Consider the following 17,758-nt stretch of genomic DNA (forward strand, 5'->3'; position numbering starts at 1 on the left):
AAGGACTAGCCACGGGACCGCTTGGATTTGCCTTCTCTCCTCTTGCTGAAGATAGGTAGTGGGGGAATGGCAAGTATCTGAAGACAAGAGTACAAAGAGGAGCCATGGTGAATTGTGATGGAGAGGAAGAAAGAGAGAGGGAGAAGGCCGGCAGCCCCGCCATCCTACTGATAGAAATCGTGCAGGTCCCGATCTTGCGCATTCCTCTCCCAGGCAGGCTAGCGCTGAGTGTTAGAGTAAAGGCTTAGTCCTCTATTGCACACAAGTGTCAGGTATTTTAAACAAGGAGCATGTGACCGCCTTGCCACATCATTTCTCTAGCTGAGTGGTACTCGATGTACTAAAGAGGTTGTGGGATATAGTGTACTTAAATGAGGCAGAAGACTTTGAACGGGTCTCATCACATTGATTTTAGTGATACCATGAAAAGAAGCTGGATTTCTGCTGAGGGCACAGTTTGTAACCTTGTACCAGCAGAGCTTGTGGACCAAACTTTTGTTAGAAGACAGACTGGTAGGTTGAGGGCGCCTGGGTGGCTCAGTTGGTTAAGCGACTGCCTTCAGCTCAGGTCATGATCCTGGAGTCCCAGGATCGAGTCCCGCATCAGGCTCCCAGCTCCACGGAGAGTCTGCTTCTCCCTCTGACCTTCTCCTCGCTCATGCTCTCTCTCACTGTCTCTCTCTTCTCTCAAATAAATAAATAAAAAATGTTAAAAAAAAAAAAAAGAAGAAGACAGACTGGTAGGTTGAGAAGAAAGATTCTTGGGTTCTCATGATCTCTCTCCCCTGCCTGTCCTGAACCAAAGAGAAAAACTGGGAAGGCAGCTAGTGGGGAAGTGCCACTGCCTGACCAGTGAGGGTCTGGGAGCGGGAGAAGTGGAAGGCAAATGAGAGTTGGAATTGTGTTGGGGGATAGTTTTGTTTGGATTCAATCTTGATTTTCTTATTTGTCCATGGTGACGTTTATAGATGACTTTGGGAAAAGACTGAATCTATATTTAAAAAAAAAAAAAAAAGACAGGTTGGAGATCAGAGTCTGTTACTACCTGATCTATTTAGGGGACTGTAAAATTACTATCATTATTCAGTTTGACCTAGTCAGAGTTTGCCATGAATTCTTACCTACTCATTTCTCCTCAAAGCATTAAACTAGGTCATTCAGCTATCTCAGCTAAGCCAGCTGCATGTTTTAACAGTTTTCAAGCCGATCTTCACCTGTATTTGGATGTTCAGAATTACCCTTGCTGATGCATTTAGACCTCTTGGCTTATTTTTTAGGGCAGTTTTAGGTTCACAGCGAAATAAGAGGAAGGTACAGAGATTTCCCATATACTCCCTCTCACCCCCCTATCCCCCCACCAGTGTGGTGCATTTGCTGCCATTGATGAACCTCTGCTGACACGTCCTAATCACCCAGTGTCCATACTGTAAGGCTCACTCTTGATGTCATAATGTTCTGTGGGTTTGGACAAATGTATGACGGTTATGTGTCCATCATTATAGTATTTTCAGTACCCTAAAAATTCTGTGTGCTTGGCCTGTGCATCCCCACAACCCCTATCTCCATAGTTTTGCCTTCTCCAGAATGTCATATAGTTGGGCTCATACAGTATGTGGCCTTCTCAGATTAGCTTCTTACACTTAGTAATATGCATTTAACATTTATCCATGTCTTTTCATGACTTGATAAAGCCCTCCTTTTTAATGCCACAGAATTGTTGTTTGGATGTACTAGAGTTTGTTAATCCATTCACCTACTAAAGAGCTTCGGGTGCTTCTTAGTTTTGGCAATTATGAAAAATGTTGCTACAAACATTTAAGTGTAGATTTTTTTTTTTAAAGATTTTATTTATTTATTTGACAGAGAGAGATCACAAGTAGAGAGAGAGGCAGGCGGAGAGAGAGGAGGGAGCAGGCTCCCTGCTGAGCAGAGAGCCCGATGCGGGACTCGATCCCAGGACCCTGAGATCATGACCTGAGCCGAAGGCAGCGGCTTAACCCACTGAGCCACCCAGGCGCCCCTTAAGTGTAGATTTTTGTGTGGCGCAAGTTTTTAACTCCTTTGGAGTTACACACCAATGAGCATGATTGCTGGATCGTATGGTAAGAGTAGGTTTAGTTTTGTAAGAAACCACCAGATTGTCTTCCAGAACGGTTGTACCATTTTGTATCCCCACCAGAATGTAGAGTCCCTCTTGCACCACTTCCTTGTTGGCATTTGGTGGCGTCAGTGTTCGGGTTTTGGTCATCCTAATAGATGTGTGGTGGTATCTGGTTTTAATTTGCATTTCTCTAATAACACATGTTGTCTTTTATAAAAATATTCTCTCCTGGTCTGTGTCTTGTCATTTTCATTCTGTTGACAGTGTCTTTTGCAAAGCAGAAAATTTTAGTACCGTCTAGCCTAGGTAAGTGTTCCTTCATGGGTCAGGCCTTTGGTGTTGTATCCTAAAAGTCATCACCAGACCAAAGATCATCTAGATTAACTTCTCCTATTCTCTAGGAGTTTTATAGTTTTGTGTTTTCCGTTTAGGCCGGTGATTCATTTTGAGTTAATTTTTGTAAAGGCATAAGATTTGTGTCTGGGTTTGGTGTTTTGCATGTGAGTGTCCAGTTGTTCCAACTTTTTTGTTGAAAACACTCCATTGTATTGCCTTTGCTCCTTTGTCAGAGATCAGTTGACTGTATTGATGTGGGTGCATTTCTGGACTCTGTGTTCTGTTGCATTGATCTATTTGTCTATTCTCTGGGCAGTATCACATTGTCTTGATTACTGTAGCTTCATAGTAAGTCTTGGAGTTGAATGGTGTCAGACTTTGTTCTTCTCTTTCAATATTGTGTTGACAATTTGGAGTCTTTTGCCTCTCCATGTAAATTTTAGAAGCACTTTGTCTGTATTCACAAAATAGCTTGCTGTGCTTTTGACTGTGTCTACACTGAATCTGTAGATCAAGTTGGAAAGAACGGACGTCTTTATAATACTGAGGCTTCCTATTCATGAACATGGAATATCTCCCGTTTCTTTAGTTCTTATTTGTATCAGAGTCTTGTAGTTTTCCTCATATGGGTCTTGTACATGTTTTGTTAGATTTACACCTGATTAGTATTTCATTGTCTTGTCTGCTAATGTAAACTCCCTGCTTTTTAATCTTTTTCATTGATAGTCCTACTTTCATCCTTTCTGTAGTGATGTCCTCCTCCTAGGCTCATGCACCTGCTCTGAAAGTAGAAATCCCTGTGGAAAGAGTAACCCAGTGGCATGAGGAGGTGTGTATGGGATCTATCAGCTTTCAGACTGGCCCAGAGAGAGGACTTTAATGGGGAACATGCTTCCTTTAAAATTAAAATGAAGTTTCTTTGATGATATTTAGGATATAATAGCAGCCTACCTCCTCCCAACCTCCCTACCTCCAGACAGGAACAAATGGTGTTTGTTTGTTTGTTTTTAAAAGATTGCCTAGGAGAGGATTATTTGAACTTAAGGTGGTTTTAATTAATTAATTAATGAGATCACCTGCCTTCCCTTTTAAACTCAGATGGACTTGCTAAGTTAGTGTGAGCGTCACTCCAGAGTACAGAGCCTTGGATTCTGACCCCAGGTCCGCTCATGATCTTCAGACTGTTCTTAAGGAATGCCTTCACTTGAAGTCCTCTGTAGCTGCCAGGAGTGATGGCTCCAAGTCAGGGTGGTTTTTGTCTATCACCTTTGGTCAGAGAATTTGGGTAGAGAGCAAGGGATAACTATTTAGTAACTATTTTTCCTTTTTTGTACATAGAATCAGGAGAAGTTTATTAAATGAATCCATGTTCAGTAATAGAGAATTAGTCTTCTCTGTTAATTTCCCTTGAAGTATAAAAAAACCAAAGAAGAAAAATGTTTGCAGAGGGAAGAGCAGGAAACCTTGACATTTTAGATCCTCAGATCTGAAATTAGTTACCAGCTTCAAGAATGAAAGCTGATTACTTAATGTGATGTGCTTGTAATGTTTTGTTTCATGTATTGTTAATTTATTGGGCAACTGTTGGACACCTGCTGTTTCCAGGGTACTGCTGGTCATGGTGGATGATGGGTAAAGCAGATGGGTTTGGTCTTAGCCTCCTGAAGCTAATTTGATGGGGGTGTCATTATAATTTACGTCAGTCATTATTTTAGTTGCGTTAGGTCTACAAAGGAAAGAAATGGGATGCCAGGAGAGCTCACTTTCTGCCCTTGTCTCTCCATCCCATGGCTGTGTGAGCAGCTCTCATTTTAGGTGGAAGCCTTGACTGGTGGCACTAATGTGGGCACAGAGCCTCCCTGCCCGTGCTTCCATATCTCTTCTCCCCCTCCTTGCCTGGACTTTTTCTTTACAGATTCACCTCTTCATTTAACCTGTTTCCTGTCTTATCATTCTTCCAGGAGTGCTTAAGCATGTGCCCTCAAACTCTCTGCCTCTGTAAGTGTGTAGAACGTATCTGGTACAAAGGATTCTAGGACTTGAAGAGCAGCCTTGTGAGTGGGCAGTTCCTTCACTTTCAGATAAGGAAGGTGAGGACAAAGGAAGCGAAAGGCCACACCTACAATCACAGAGCAAGTTAGAGCCAGAGCCAAAATCACCCAGTCTTTGACTCCTGGCCCCTTCTGTGGGCTTTCTGTTACATTCCTGCAGGAGAGGCTTTAGTCCGCAGGGATCCGTCCTCAGGAGCTTTCTGTCTCTGTGGAAAGACTGAGGAGGGTGACACAGCTCTTCTTAAGGGAAAAAACCGGCCCCAAGAGGGGCCATAAACACCTCACAAGGCTCAGGGTTGTTACTGCATCCAGATTTACCAAGGGTGCCTTTTGCTGGGAGGAAAGAAAGTAGTGCACCAGGTTCCTGTCATCAGGGAAGTCCTGTTTTAGAGGAGCCGAGGAGTCTAACCTGTGTGAAGAGAGCACCTCAGAGTAGCCTGTTCGGGGCTCAGACGCACTGCCGCGTGCAGGAGGGCTCCAGGACCGGTGGAGGTGGGGACCAGTCTTCTGGATGAGGAAGAAAGCTTTTTCTGGGGAGACAGGGAGGCAGAACTTCCCTGAGACCAGGAGAAGAAAGATCCCCCTCCAGGCTTGAGGGGAACCCCAAACCAATGGCGCACGCAGGCAGTGGCCTGTTGTGCACAGGGGATTGGGAAACTGCAGGAAATACATGCAGGCGGGAGCTAGTCTTAGCAGATCTGGAGCTCTGAGCAGTAACGGAGAGAGTATGGTCCCCGCTTCACTTTCTTAAGGAAGTAGCTTGATGAAAGCTGGCCTTCCGGAAGATAAGCCTGGCGTGTTTGGGGGAGCCTCCCAGAAGGCCTCCTCTGGGCCTCGCTGCAGTTGCTCAGGCGTGGAATGACGAAGTCCTGGACGCAGGCAGTGGCAGTGGAGACTCAAGCTTCTGTGGTGCTCGTTGATACCGGATTACTCTCTCAGTTTAACACTAAGTATTGCTTTATATGGAGTTTTCTAGGGATGTCAAGGTGGAGCCCTCAGGATAATTGGAAAGCCTGAGAATCTGTATTTTATTTTATAAGGTGTTTTGAAATAGATAAGAACCAATTAAGAGAATGCAAATACAAAGTGTCACTGTTTTCCTTCCAAATCTCAAGTGTGAAGCGAAATACCATTTAATTCACTGTTGCCAGTATTGAACTCTGCTTTCCTTTTTTATGTCGAGTTTTTTTTCCTTCTGAGAACCAGCACACACGGACTTAACCACATTGTCTTCTCTTTGTCTCCTTAGGAATATAAACAGAAGCTCGCTCGGGTCACCCAGGTCCGCAAGGAACTGAAGTCCCATATTCAGAGTTTGCCAGACCTCTCATTGCTGCCCAACGTCACGGGAGGCTTGGCCCCGCTGCCCTCTGCTGGTGACCTGTTTTCAACTGACTAGGACAGATGTTGTGCCCCAGATCCCATCTCTACCAGCAGAAAGAAGAGGGCAAGTCATGGCTGGAAATAACCTTGTGGCCCCTGGTTCTTTCCCTCCATCCCGGTCCCGCAGCCTCAAGAACCACAGACTCTGATTCTCCTCTCCGTCCTCTCTCGAGCACAATTCAGAACAGTGGCGAGTGGAGTCCAGTTTGGATTCGTATGTGGAAGGAGTACAAACGCTCCCGCTTCATGTTTTCATGCCCCTGTCGGGTTTCCATTCTTAGCTCTCTCTTTACACCCAAGAAGTTACGAAAATCATGTGTACTTCTGGAAGCGTTCAGAAGAATCTTGTCGCTTATGACAGCATTGTGTCATGAAAGCAACTTCTCTTTTCTGAACTGGGCTTGTTCAAGGTCAGTACGGGCCTCCACTGAAGGACTCACGCTGGAGTCATGGACTTTCCTGGCTACCATCCACCCCAAAGGTTGGAGGCTCAGCTGTCAAGCAGCTTTGCCATAAAGAGTTTGCCAAATCTCATCCTTCCTTTCCCTTACTTCTAGTGATGTGTAGTCAGAGGTGAGGTGCGTTTGTTTTGTAAGCAGACTAGGGTATCTAGCGATAAGATTCAAAGCTGATCTGGAACACAGTCACAGTTCAGAAACAAGAGTAACAGGGATCACAAGCATGAGTTAAAAATAAGTTATTTGCTCCAGGTTCCTACAAACAACCTTCCCAGCCACCCACTGTCAGAGAAAACGTTCCTAAAAACCTGATCTTTTGGCCCTGATTGGTTGTGAAGGCAATTATTAGAAATGGCACTGGTGGACCCCAAAAGCTTAGACTTACTAAGAGTCTGGGCTCTGTACAGGTGTTGTTGCTTTTTCAACCCCTGTCTTTCGGGGAGCAGGGCTCACACTAACATTTACTTTGCTGGGCGCGTGTCTGCAGTATGGTGAGTAAACTTGAGTATGTCCCTTGCGAATACGACACTGTGCCTGTGTGTGTGTGTGCGCGTGCCACTGGCCACCGCACGCCCCTGTGCCTGGAAGAGGGAGGGGTCCTCAGATGGGCTGTCACGGGATAGCTCATCTCGGGCAGAGGAAGGGGGGCAAGTCAGGGATTTTTAATTTGGGGTTTTAATTCCATTATCATGCCAGCTGACATTATGACTATATATCGTAGTCAGAGAGGATTTTTACCTTGCTTTTAGTGAAGGTTAGGCCTGCTAACTGTAAATCATTCTGATTCCGCAGGCTGATTTTTGACATTGGAAAGGGCAGAAAACAATTTGCCCCAGTAGTATAATAGGAGTAGAGCCCAGAGGCTGAAATCCAGAAGCTGTAAGAAGGAATTCAGTGGTGGGGGCCGCAGAATCTCCATTATTTTGAGTTGCTATTTTCAGGATTACCAAAAAGCCAATTACTTGTAGTTTTACATGTTAAACATGTTGAAACATAGCCTGTGTTTTAAATGTGTGGCAGGCTTTCCTTTAAGAAGCTCTCCCTCCTGCCGTGAAGTGAGAACGACGGAAAGTCGTAGCAGGTGTCAGTTTAACTCTGTGTAGAACATAGTAGCATTTAAGCTGTTTTTCGGATTTGACTATGGACTGTGTGTTGTTTGCTTACTGACACTGCCTGTTGTCCTGTCATTATTAAATTAATGAGTCTCTAACTATAAAGTTTTTCTTCCCAGAGGCCATAGGGCAGTAGGTGACCTTACTAAAATTGCAAGATCAAGTCTAGTCTTCGCTGTTTGTGCACATGCGCCCTGCTCCCCATCTGGTGCGCTGCTTTAGTCCCACGTGTGAGCTTGCTTTGGAACGGACCCATCTCGGACATTCTCTGTGCTTTCGCCGAGGAAGCGAAATTTTACTAGCCATGAATCAAAAGGGTATAGTAGATGTTTGCTCTGATCAGCTAGATGAAAGTGTCATAACGTGATGGATTTCACCCACTGCTATGTTTTATCTGATTGAGTTTGACCAGCAATTGGTGCATAATTAATACAGCAAGAGCAAAAAATGAAACTGTAGCAATTATGTAAATGAATGTGTTGGCCTCCTAACACCTGTTACTAGTGGACTTCCTATGAGGAAGTTAGTTTGGGGCTTTGTTTTGTTTTTTAATGAAATACTTTTGTTTTTTAAATCTTAATTCTCCCCGTATCCTCCCCAAGTGTGCTTATTACTTCTTTTGTTTAATTTAAATGACCCTTTCTTCTCCTTGTATGTATGAGGTGATCTGGTGGGGTGGGGTGGGTGGTTTTGTTTTGTGTTTTTTCTTTCTTTAGGGCATCCATAGGCCTCAAAGGACCTTTCCTTTAGGTCATATTCCTCAGAAAGTCTTCATTCTTCTTTGTTTTGTTTTGTTTTTTTCTTAAAGAATATTTTTAAAGCTTAAATTTGTATATTAATTTAGGACTTTATTTAGCAGTATAGGCTGTCAGTGGCGGCAGCAGTATATTCTGAAATGTCTCATAGATATATATTTTTGAATAAAGATGGTGTTGTTGAACGACATTGTGTGATGTTTCTTTTCCCTGCCTTGATACAGAACGCCCCCTGCTTTCCTTGTAAGCAGCCGGTAATTAGGACCCACCAATAGGGATCACGCCGTCTGCACAGAATCTTGTCCCTTGGGAGTTTTGTGACTGTTAGTGGCCCATAAATACTCGGCACTTACATAGTATTTTCTGGTTCTTTCCAGGGGCTTAATTAGCTTTAATTAGCCAATCCACACAGTGCCCCGGAGAGGTACCTCCATAGTTTTATCCTCACTGTACAGAAGTGGGAACCGATGGAGAGAGGTTAAATGAGTTTTTCCCCAGTACCACAGTCTCTGACAGATTCAGACTTGGAAGTTCTTTGATTTCAGCACTTTTGTTCACACTGCTGGGCCTCCAGAGAGAGATTTGATTTTGGGAATCCAATGAAAGCCACTCTAAACAGTTAAAACGAAGAAGAAATGTGAGGAATCATTAATCCAGGTGGTATGTTCCTTTCTCTTTTCCTTTCACTCTCAGTGAAGGCACGTTGGCTGAGCATCGTTGGCGAGAACTTGAAATAATGGAAAACAGTTTGAAAATACAGCCTTTCTAAGTAACTGGTCCGTTTGAAAGGCTGATTTTAACCTCTCCACTGGGTGATGGCAATATTGGCCCGAAAAAGTGGGGCTCCCCATCTGGGAATGCAAGCAGGCTGCAGTAGCTGTGGTCCTTCAAGACTAAAGTGCAGTTCAAGGCCAAGTCCAGAATCAGGGGAGTTGAAACCGTGCATTGCTGAAGTCCTGCCTTAAAATGTAAAGGTTGACTGTGACACGTGAGTCTCAGGAGACAGAATCTCCTGTGTCCACAGGTTTCATGGCCTACTTAATGCCTCCACTCCTACCTATAAATAGTAAGTCCATAATTCCTCGGGTTTAATTAGCACTTCAGGCTACAAAATATGACTGAAAGATTCTCAGCTGAAGATGGAACTGCCTAAGAGTTCATGAATCTGTCAAAATGCTTAACTTTTGTGATTAGAGTCGTTAACTCTCCGTGTGACCTTCCCGGGCCACGTGCTTCCCTCCCTGGGTCTCCGTTTTCTTACCTCTGAAACACGGTATTGCACTAAATTATTTCTGGGTTCTCTGCCAGCCCTAAAATCTTGGGGTGGTTGTGTTGCAGGAGAAAAGCGCAGGACCGAAGTCTGAGAACACTGAACGGCAAATTCTAGGTTCCCAGGAGCATTCTTTAGATAGGTTAATAATACCAGCGCTGTGCTATATACAGTTGCTTAAAAAAAGAGGGGTGCATCTGCGGAACCCTGGAGACTGCCGTCTACAAGGATCAGAACACAAGACACAGGACTGGGACTAGGAAGATGGGAATAAACACTGTTGACTGGGCACAAATTAATCTGCATTTGGTGTAGTCGAGATCTTTAAGAAAAAGCTATTTTCCAGCCTGGTTTGCTGTCTTATTTTCTGCCAGAATCATTCATCTGGCTAAACTCATTTCTCATCACCACCTCCGTGGGGTTTTTCATTTAAAAATCATTCTTCCACTCTAAGGCACAGATTCAATTAAGAATCCATTATTCTCCTGTATAGTAGATTGGGATTCACGTAGCTTCACGTAGTGTTGAAAGCCCAGTTGGTTCAATTTTTTAGACTCTGAAATAGTTATTTTGCATTAAAATTTAATTTCTACCACTGGTTGGATAAACATTAAAATTAGCAGTATGAATCAGAATTTATTTATTTATTTATTTTTTTAACAAATCGGAGGCAGCTGTGGCAAGTGATGGCCTGCATCTGATCTCTCACTGTGATGACCTTGGCTGAGTCCCTCAGCCTTTGGAGACCTTAGCTGCTGCTTAAAGGGAACGAATGGGGGTGGGGGGGGTTGACTTGAGTAACCTCCGAAGTCCTTTCCAGATCCCAAGTTCGTTACACCCAGGTTTTGAGAGCATTACCTCCTCCCGAGAGTCTTACTAAAGTGCACACAATGCACTCCACAAATTTTTGGAACGCCAGTTATCTGTGTGAATTCCTAGTTATAGAATTGTAAAGTGGTTACGAACATAGCTATACGTAACTTGAAATGAGGAGTTTTTTTAAAAGGGCCTAGTGCCACGTCTGGGATAAATTAGGGGTTCGATAGTAGCTGTACTATGTATAATAATAATGTAGGTATTGAAACGCTCATACAACAAGATGTTAAAATAGATGGTTTTTGGAAGGCAGCGAGAAATCCCACATGCCTGTACCATATGCTGTGTTTACAATGGAGATGGTAAATCACCTGTAGCCCACTAAACTTTCTCACTCATGTGGAGGGTATAAAAGAGGAGTTAGAGTTGAAGGTGGGGGACTTGGGGTGTGGATTTCTTGGAAGAGAGCCATTGGTGTTTTGAGTCCCCCAAGGGAGAGGGCTGCCAGCTGCCCCTTACTTACCTTCAGGCTAGGGAAGAGGGCTTCATTGGAGCTTAATATGTGTATTAATATGTGTATCCTCTAGGGTGACAATCCAGTACACAGGACAGACCCCTGCCTGGAAAAAAAACTAAAGGACAGGATGTCAGTGGGAAGGTGCTTTGATGATGGAGCAAGGGAGAGGTGCCTGGGTTGTGTGCAGCCTCTTCTAGAATTTGCTGGGCAAGGGATGCATGTCTGTCTCCCCAGGACCAGATGTGGGCTCTGTATGCAATAGAACTGGCATGGGGTCACCTCAGATCCTAACCAAGAGCGACAGTCCTCGCTCAGGTGTAGTGCTGAGGAGGAGAAAGCTGAGAGCTGGGGGTGTGCCTATAGAGAGAAAGAAATGTTAAGGAATGGGTACATGCAATTGTGGGGGCTTGTTAAGTCCCAAATCTGTAGGGCAGGCCAGCAGCTGGAGACCCAGGAAAGATGAGCGTATGAGTCCAAAGGCAGTCTGCTGGCAGCATTTCTTGCTCAAGGGGAATGTCAATCTGTTTTATTTATTGTCATTCAACTGATTGGATGAGGCCCACCCATATAGAGGATCCTCGGATCCTTCCATTTAAATGTTAATCTCATCCTAAACGCACCTTCATGAAAATACCCAGAATAACCCTTGACCGAAGAGCTGGGCTTTGTGGCCTAGCCCAGTCGATACATAAAATTAACCATCACCCTTGCCGACACTTTATTTTCCATTTTAAAAATTATACCTATATATCTGTCCTGGGGCTCCACAAGAAAGTAGCGGAAACCAGGTGGCTTCAAACAACAAATTTATTGTCTAACAGTTGTGAGATGTTTGCAGGCCCGTGCTCCTTCCAAATCCTCTGGGAGAGGCTCCTTCCTTCCCCTCTTCCAGCTTCTGGTAGCTCCAGGCATTCCTTGGCTTGTGGCAACATAACTCTTATCCCTGCTTCTGTCTTCACATGGCCATATTCCCCTTATGTCTTTGTCCAAATTTACCTCTTTTTAGGGCCCACCCTGATGACCTCAACTTGATTAAACCTGCAAGCCTTTATTTTTAAATGAGGTCACAGTCACAGATCCTGGGACTTAGGCTTTCAACCTATCTTTTTAAGGAGGGGACATAATTCAACCCATAATAGTAGCCATCCTGGTGGGTATGAAGTGATTTGCATTTTCCATTGGCTAATGGCAGCAAGCGTCTTTTCCTGTGCTTGTTGTCTTCTTTGGAGAAGTGTCTATTCAAGTCCTTTGCCCATTTTTTTTTTTTTTTAAGATTTTACTTATTTATTTATTTATTTATTTATTTATTTTTTAAGATTTTATTTATTTATTTGACAGAGAGAAATCACAAGTAGGCAGAGAGGCAGGCAGAGAGAGAGGAGGAAGCAGGCTCCCTGCTGAGCAGAAAGCCCGATGTGGGGCTCGAACCCAGGACCTGGGATCATGACCTGAGCCGAAGGCAGCGGCTTAACCCACTGAGCCACCCAGGCGCCCCAAGATTTTACTTATTTATTTGACAGCACAAGCAGGCAGAGTGGCAGGCAGAGGGAGAGGGAGAAGCAGGCTCCTAGCTGAGCCTAACCCTAACCCTGATGTGGGACTTGATCCCAGGACCCCGGGATCATGACCTGAGCCAAAGGCAGATGCCTAACCAACCGAGCCACCCAGATGCCCCCCAGCTCAACCTTTCATAAATTCCTGACAGACTGGCTTCCTGGCAGAGTTGTAAAACTCAAGAATACTCAGGAATTAATTCCAAACACAATGTTGTTAAAGGTCTCTAGCAACCTTTAATGAAGTCACCGTCTATTCGTTAAATGGTATTTTGGAGTTCAACCCCAAATGAAAACAACTAGGGTAGAGATTTTCAGTTCCACCTATGAAGGAGTAAGTGCTATGGGAATTGCCTTCATGGTAACTACTGGAAAACCATTCAAATATGTAAAACAAATGTTTTCAGACATTGGCTATCAGGAAGCACAGAACTGTGAGTTCCCGAGACAAGGGAAATAGATAAGCAGAGGTGATTGCCCCATCTTATGGAGGGTGTTCCCAATCTGCTGGGAGCCAGAGGCCCCCTGTATCACTGAGATGAGGAGGCAAACATCAGAGTTCAGGAAGGTTGCGGTGGCTAGAATCTGCCGGGAGGACTAACAGGAGTTAGTCATATAGACGCTGTGCTCCGAAAATCCGCAGAGGGTTTCCTGGATCCCTTGGGGAGTTCTGAGCAGGATGTGTGGGATGAAAGCCGGTGTGACCAAGGGAAGAACAAACAGAAAGCAATGGCCCAGCTAGTTCCTGCCACTCACAGGGGTCTGGGAATAGTTGAAGTTTCTGCTAGCCAGAGCAGAGAGGCCTCATCATAACCCAGAGCACTGGCCAGACTCTGCAGAAAGGTCAATGCCTTTGTAGTTGGACTAAATTAGTACTAGAGTGAAAGCTGCTTTCAGCCAGCCATAAATAAAGCTTGGTAGTGAGCTTCAAGCTGGTCTGTAACTGAACGGCTTGGCAAAAACGAAGTCCAGCTCTGTTTAAAGAAATACAACAAAACCTAGCACGCCACAGTGTAAAATACACTCTTTGGCATCCAAAAAAAGAAAAAAAAAATCAGCACACATGCAAAGAAGCAGAAGAAATATGACCGGAGTCCGAAGAAAAATAAACCAACAGATCCAGGATGGCACAGATGATGGAATTGGTTGACAAAGAGCTGAAACAGCTGTTGTTAACATGATAAATGCTCAAGGATATAAAGGAGAATATGAACATAATGAGGAAAGACAGAGGACATATATTTTTCTTTTTTTTTTTAATTTTAAAGATTTTATTTACTTTTTTGAGAGAGAGAGAGAGAGCATGAGAGGGGAGAGGTCAGAGGGAGAAGCGGACTCCCCTGCCGAGCTGAGAGCCCGAGGTAGGTGGGACTCGATCCCAGGACTCCATGATCATGACCTGAGCTGAAGACAGTCGCTTAACCAACTGAGCCACCCAGGCACCGACATATATTTTTAAAATCCAAATCGAATTTCCAGAGATGAAAAATACAGTATCTGAAATTCAACTGACCAGAGTGGCAATAACCTCAGATGGGACACCGCAGAAGAAAAATGTGGAATTGAAGAGTGAAATTAAAGAAATTAAGAAATTAATTAAGAAATTTAAAAAGTGGGGCACCTGGGTGGCTCAGTGGGTTAAGTCACTGCCTTCGACTCAGGTCGTGATCTCAGGGTCCTGGGATCGAGCCCCACATGGGGCTCTCTGCTCAGCAGGGAGCCTGCTTCCCCACCTCTCTCTGCCTGCCTCTCTGCCTACTCGTGATCTCTCTCTCTGTGTCAAATAAATAAATAAGATTTAAAAAAAAGAAATTTAAAAAATGAAATTAAAGGCACAGGAATGGAAATTATTCAGAATGAAGCACAGAGAGAAAATACCAGAAAAAGAAAGAAACAGAGCCGCCTGTGGGACAACACTGACTGCCCAAGATATGTACCAGAAGGAAAGGAAAGAGGGAAAGAGGAAAGGACTAATGGCCATTCCCCAACTATGATGAAAATTATAAAGCCATTGTTCTAAGGAGCTCAGCACCTCGAGAAAAACAACCCTGAACGAGCTGCACAGGCTAACACACATCATAGTCAAGGTGCCGGGCCAGTGATTAAAAAAAAAGAAGAAGAAAGAAAGACACACAGAGTAACAAAGATCAGAGTGACAGTGACTTCTCCTCAGACAGCCTTCGAGCCAGAAGAGAACGCCCACGCCATCCCACAGGTGCTGGGGGGCGGGGGGGGGGGCCTGCTGTCGACCTAGCAAAAACGTCTTTCAAAATAATAAACAATAAATAAATAAACAAAAATAAAAGCTAGATAAAAAACGTTTTCAGTGCAACAAAAGGTGAAAGAATTAATCACCGCTAGACCTGGGCAACGTCAGACAGAAGACAAATGATAACGGATGGAAATCCAGATCCCCAGAAAGGAGGGAACAACACTGAAAACCGCCTGGGGAAGTAGATCCTGTTTTTTGTTTGTTTGTTTGTTTGTTTAAATATCTCCAAAAGAGAATTTTTGAAACAGAGATAAGAATGTATTTGGGGTTCATAACGTACAACAAAGCAACAACGCCTGACGATAGTGACCATCAGTCCCCCCCCCCCCCCCCCCCCGCCACCAGCCTGCGGTTCTCACCCCAGAGCCAACACGGGGACAGTCTGTAGGGCAGGCAGAAGACCCTCTTGTGCGGCAGGCAAGGGGACCCTGCTCCCTCCCACCGGGAGCAGAGAGCAGCCAGGTGCCCGTCCTACCATGCACATGCTTCAGCAGAACCAACAAGTATGCATCAAGTCCACTGGAGGGGAAAGATCGTTCCAGACAAGGTGCGCTGCCCAGCACTGGCTATGCGGGCTTTTCATGCCACGTCAGGACTGGTGTAACGTGCATGCGATAGAGCGAGATGACTTCCAGGTTGCTGGGTTATGAATTCCTGTGGTCTCCATCTAGTTCCTGAAATGGACTCGTTCAGAATATCAGCTGCCTGCATTAGGTACTCCTCCTCCTGTCCCTGGCCCGGGGGCTCGCTGGGGAGATCTATGTGGACTCAAAGCCAGGTTAGAACGCATTTCACTTCCCTCGACAGGTTCTTTGTACTATTGTTACCCTGGCGGATTCTTTTTACTTTTTTATAAATTTTTAATTTTTTAAAAATTTTATTTATTGATTTGACAGACAGAAATGACAAGTAGGCAGAGAAGCAGTCAGAGAGAGAGCAGGGGGGAGGCAGGCTCCCTGCTGAGCAGAGAGCCCAATGCGGGGTTTGATCCCAGGACCCTGAGATTATGACCTGAGCTGAAGGCAGAGGCTTAACCCACTGAGCCACCCAGGCGCCTCGACCCTGGCAGATTCTACTTCGGTTAAACCTGATGAGTCCATCCAGCATCCAGCATCGGCTGGAGCCAAGAGCCCCGAATTCCAAACCCGGTTAAAGCCCCAACTCCATCACTGCAGAGCGGAGTGACCTGAGACAAGTCACTTCACATCTCGGGATGAGTCTGACTGATCAGGAAGAGAGTACTTCGGGTTCTCCCCGGAGGCCTTCACCCCATGCTCAACATGACAGCCTCAAGGAAGGAAGGCAGCACAGGGTGGCTGTGAGCACTCACTCCAGGCTGCGGCTGCCTGAGTTCGAGGCCCAGGCTCCAGGCTCCCCACCTCACTGGCACCCTGAGCGAGGGACTTCACTTCCCTACGTCTTGATCTCTTGATTTCATCATCTGTATCGTATAGACGATAACAGACTCCATCTCAGATGTTTAGGGAGGTTTAATGAATCAATATTGCTAAAGTCAGCTGATCGACATGAGTATGTGTTAAATAAACAAAAGCTGTGTGCTGATATGAAACCATCTGGACAAACTCTGGGCTGGCGAGCCTGGGATATGGCACAGCTGGACTTGGCCTTTCTTCTCCCCAGAGGTCCTGGGCCAAGAACGGTGCCCTCTTAAAGCCACAGCTGTCGTGAAAAGATGCTAAGGTTTGGCGGGCAGGGTTGGGGGGCGGCCCTGGAAACTGCAGGAGGGCGGGCAGACCCCCAGCTCCCAGGGAGGAGTGGGTGACCTGGGACAATTTAGCTTGCAGATGGAGGAGGGCAAGTGTGGTGGTCCTTGAGGGGCTGTGGATAAATACAGGCTTAAAAATGGTTCTTACTCTGGGGATAAAACCAGCGACAAGAGAAGGATGTTTCAGTGGAGAGAACTTCTGACCCATCAGCAGGAAGCCTGGTGGCCCCGCCAAGGCTGGCTGACCCTTCTTGTCTGGGGTTCTGTCAGGCGCTTCTCAGCGAAAGGTTAGAGAGTGGTTAGAGATGACCCATGCACGGCCCCTCCCCGAGCTAGTAGCCCCGGACTCTAGTATTTCTGTTGGCTTTGAGATTTGACGGCTGATAAGTGGTGCTATTCTAAAGGTCCAACATTTGAAGCTTGCCAAGAACTCTCCAAAGAGCGTCTGCCCAGATTCGCTGGGCTGCCTCCTGATGAAGTGCTCAGGGGCCTGACATTGCTGTAGGAAGCCCCCCCTCTGCCTCCATGGGTTATGAAACATGGTGGGGGGGTGGTTTCAGCCCCCGGCAAGGTCATGGAGAGGCACTTTGTCTGAGAGCTGTCGTTGCTCAAGAACCCAAGGATGGACCTTCAAACCCTCTTTTGATATTGCCGCTGGCTGCCCTTGAAACGTCAAAAGGGACATCCAGACCTGGCCCCGCATTTGCCCATAATCCCGTGGCATCTGGACTTCATTTCAGTGGCCTGGAAGTCTGTGAAGTCATTCCGAAGAGCAGCTTTCATATGTGCCTTGGCCAAAACAAGCATGGAGAAGCCTGGTTAGCAGGTGCTTCAAAGTTTATTAAATCATAGCGCGACCTGTTAAACATGGATTCAAATAAGCCATGGTTCCCATTCCCACTAGGGCTCTTTGACCAGCTGTGCAACAGACTGGTAGTGACCCCTCCGTCCCTGGAGGCATCCAACAGTGACTATGTGACCGCTTACTTGGGCCATGCTCACAGAAGGGGTTCTCCAACCCAGCAGCAGAAAGGCAGTAAACTTGAATGCCTTCAAGGCCGGGGAGGGCCGTGGAAGGGAAGAAATGTGGCCAGCCATGGCCAGACGTGTGTGTGATAACCGCTAGGCCACTGAGCCGAGTGTCAGCAGGCTGGGCGGGGGCAGCACCACGATGGCCAGATTGTCTGATTTTTCTAAGAGAAGGTGGAAACCTGGATTTGTTTGTAAAAATCTCTCCATTTTTGAAGGTTGGCAATTAATTTGAATACCAGTTGGAGGGGAGGTTTTTGTTTGTTTTTTGTTTTTTTGTTTTTTTCCAATGCCAGCGTGTTTCGTTTTTGCCATCCGGGTTTGCAACATCACTTGTTTTAGAATGTTTGTTTCAGAATGCCTGTGTGTTTTCCGCTTT

General features: G+C 45.5%; 1 protein-coding gene across 1 annotated transcript in view; it reads left to right on the forward strand.

The window, feature by feature from the left end:
- The window catches only part of RPRD1B (regulation of nuclear pre-mRNA domain containing 1B), a 51,843-nt gene extending 43,457 nt beyond the window's left edge, over nucleotides 1–8,386 (forward strand). Inside the window, exon 7 of the mRNA XM_047745389.1 lies at nucleotides 5,738–8,386. Coding sequence (XP_047601345.1) covers nucleotides 5,738–5,887 — 150 coding nt within the window. The 3' untranslated portion in view covers nucleotides 5,888–8,386. The remainder of the gene's footprint in view (nucleotides 1–5,737) is intronic.
- Nucleotides 8,387–17,758: the final 9,372 nt, after the last annotated feature.

This window comes from Lutra lutra, chromosome 9 (genome assembly GCF_902655055.1).
Source record: "Lutra lutra chromosome 9, mLutLut1.2, whole genome shotgun sequence".
Lineage (NCBI taxonomy): Eukaryota > Metazoa > Chordata > Mammalia > Carnivora > Mustelidae > Lutra > Lutra lutra.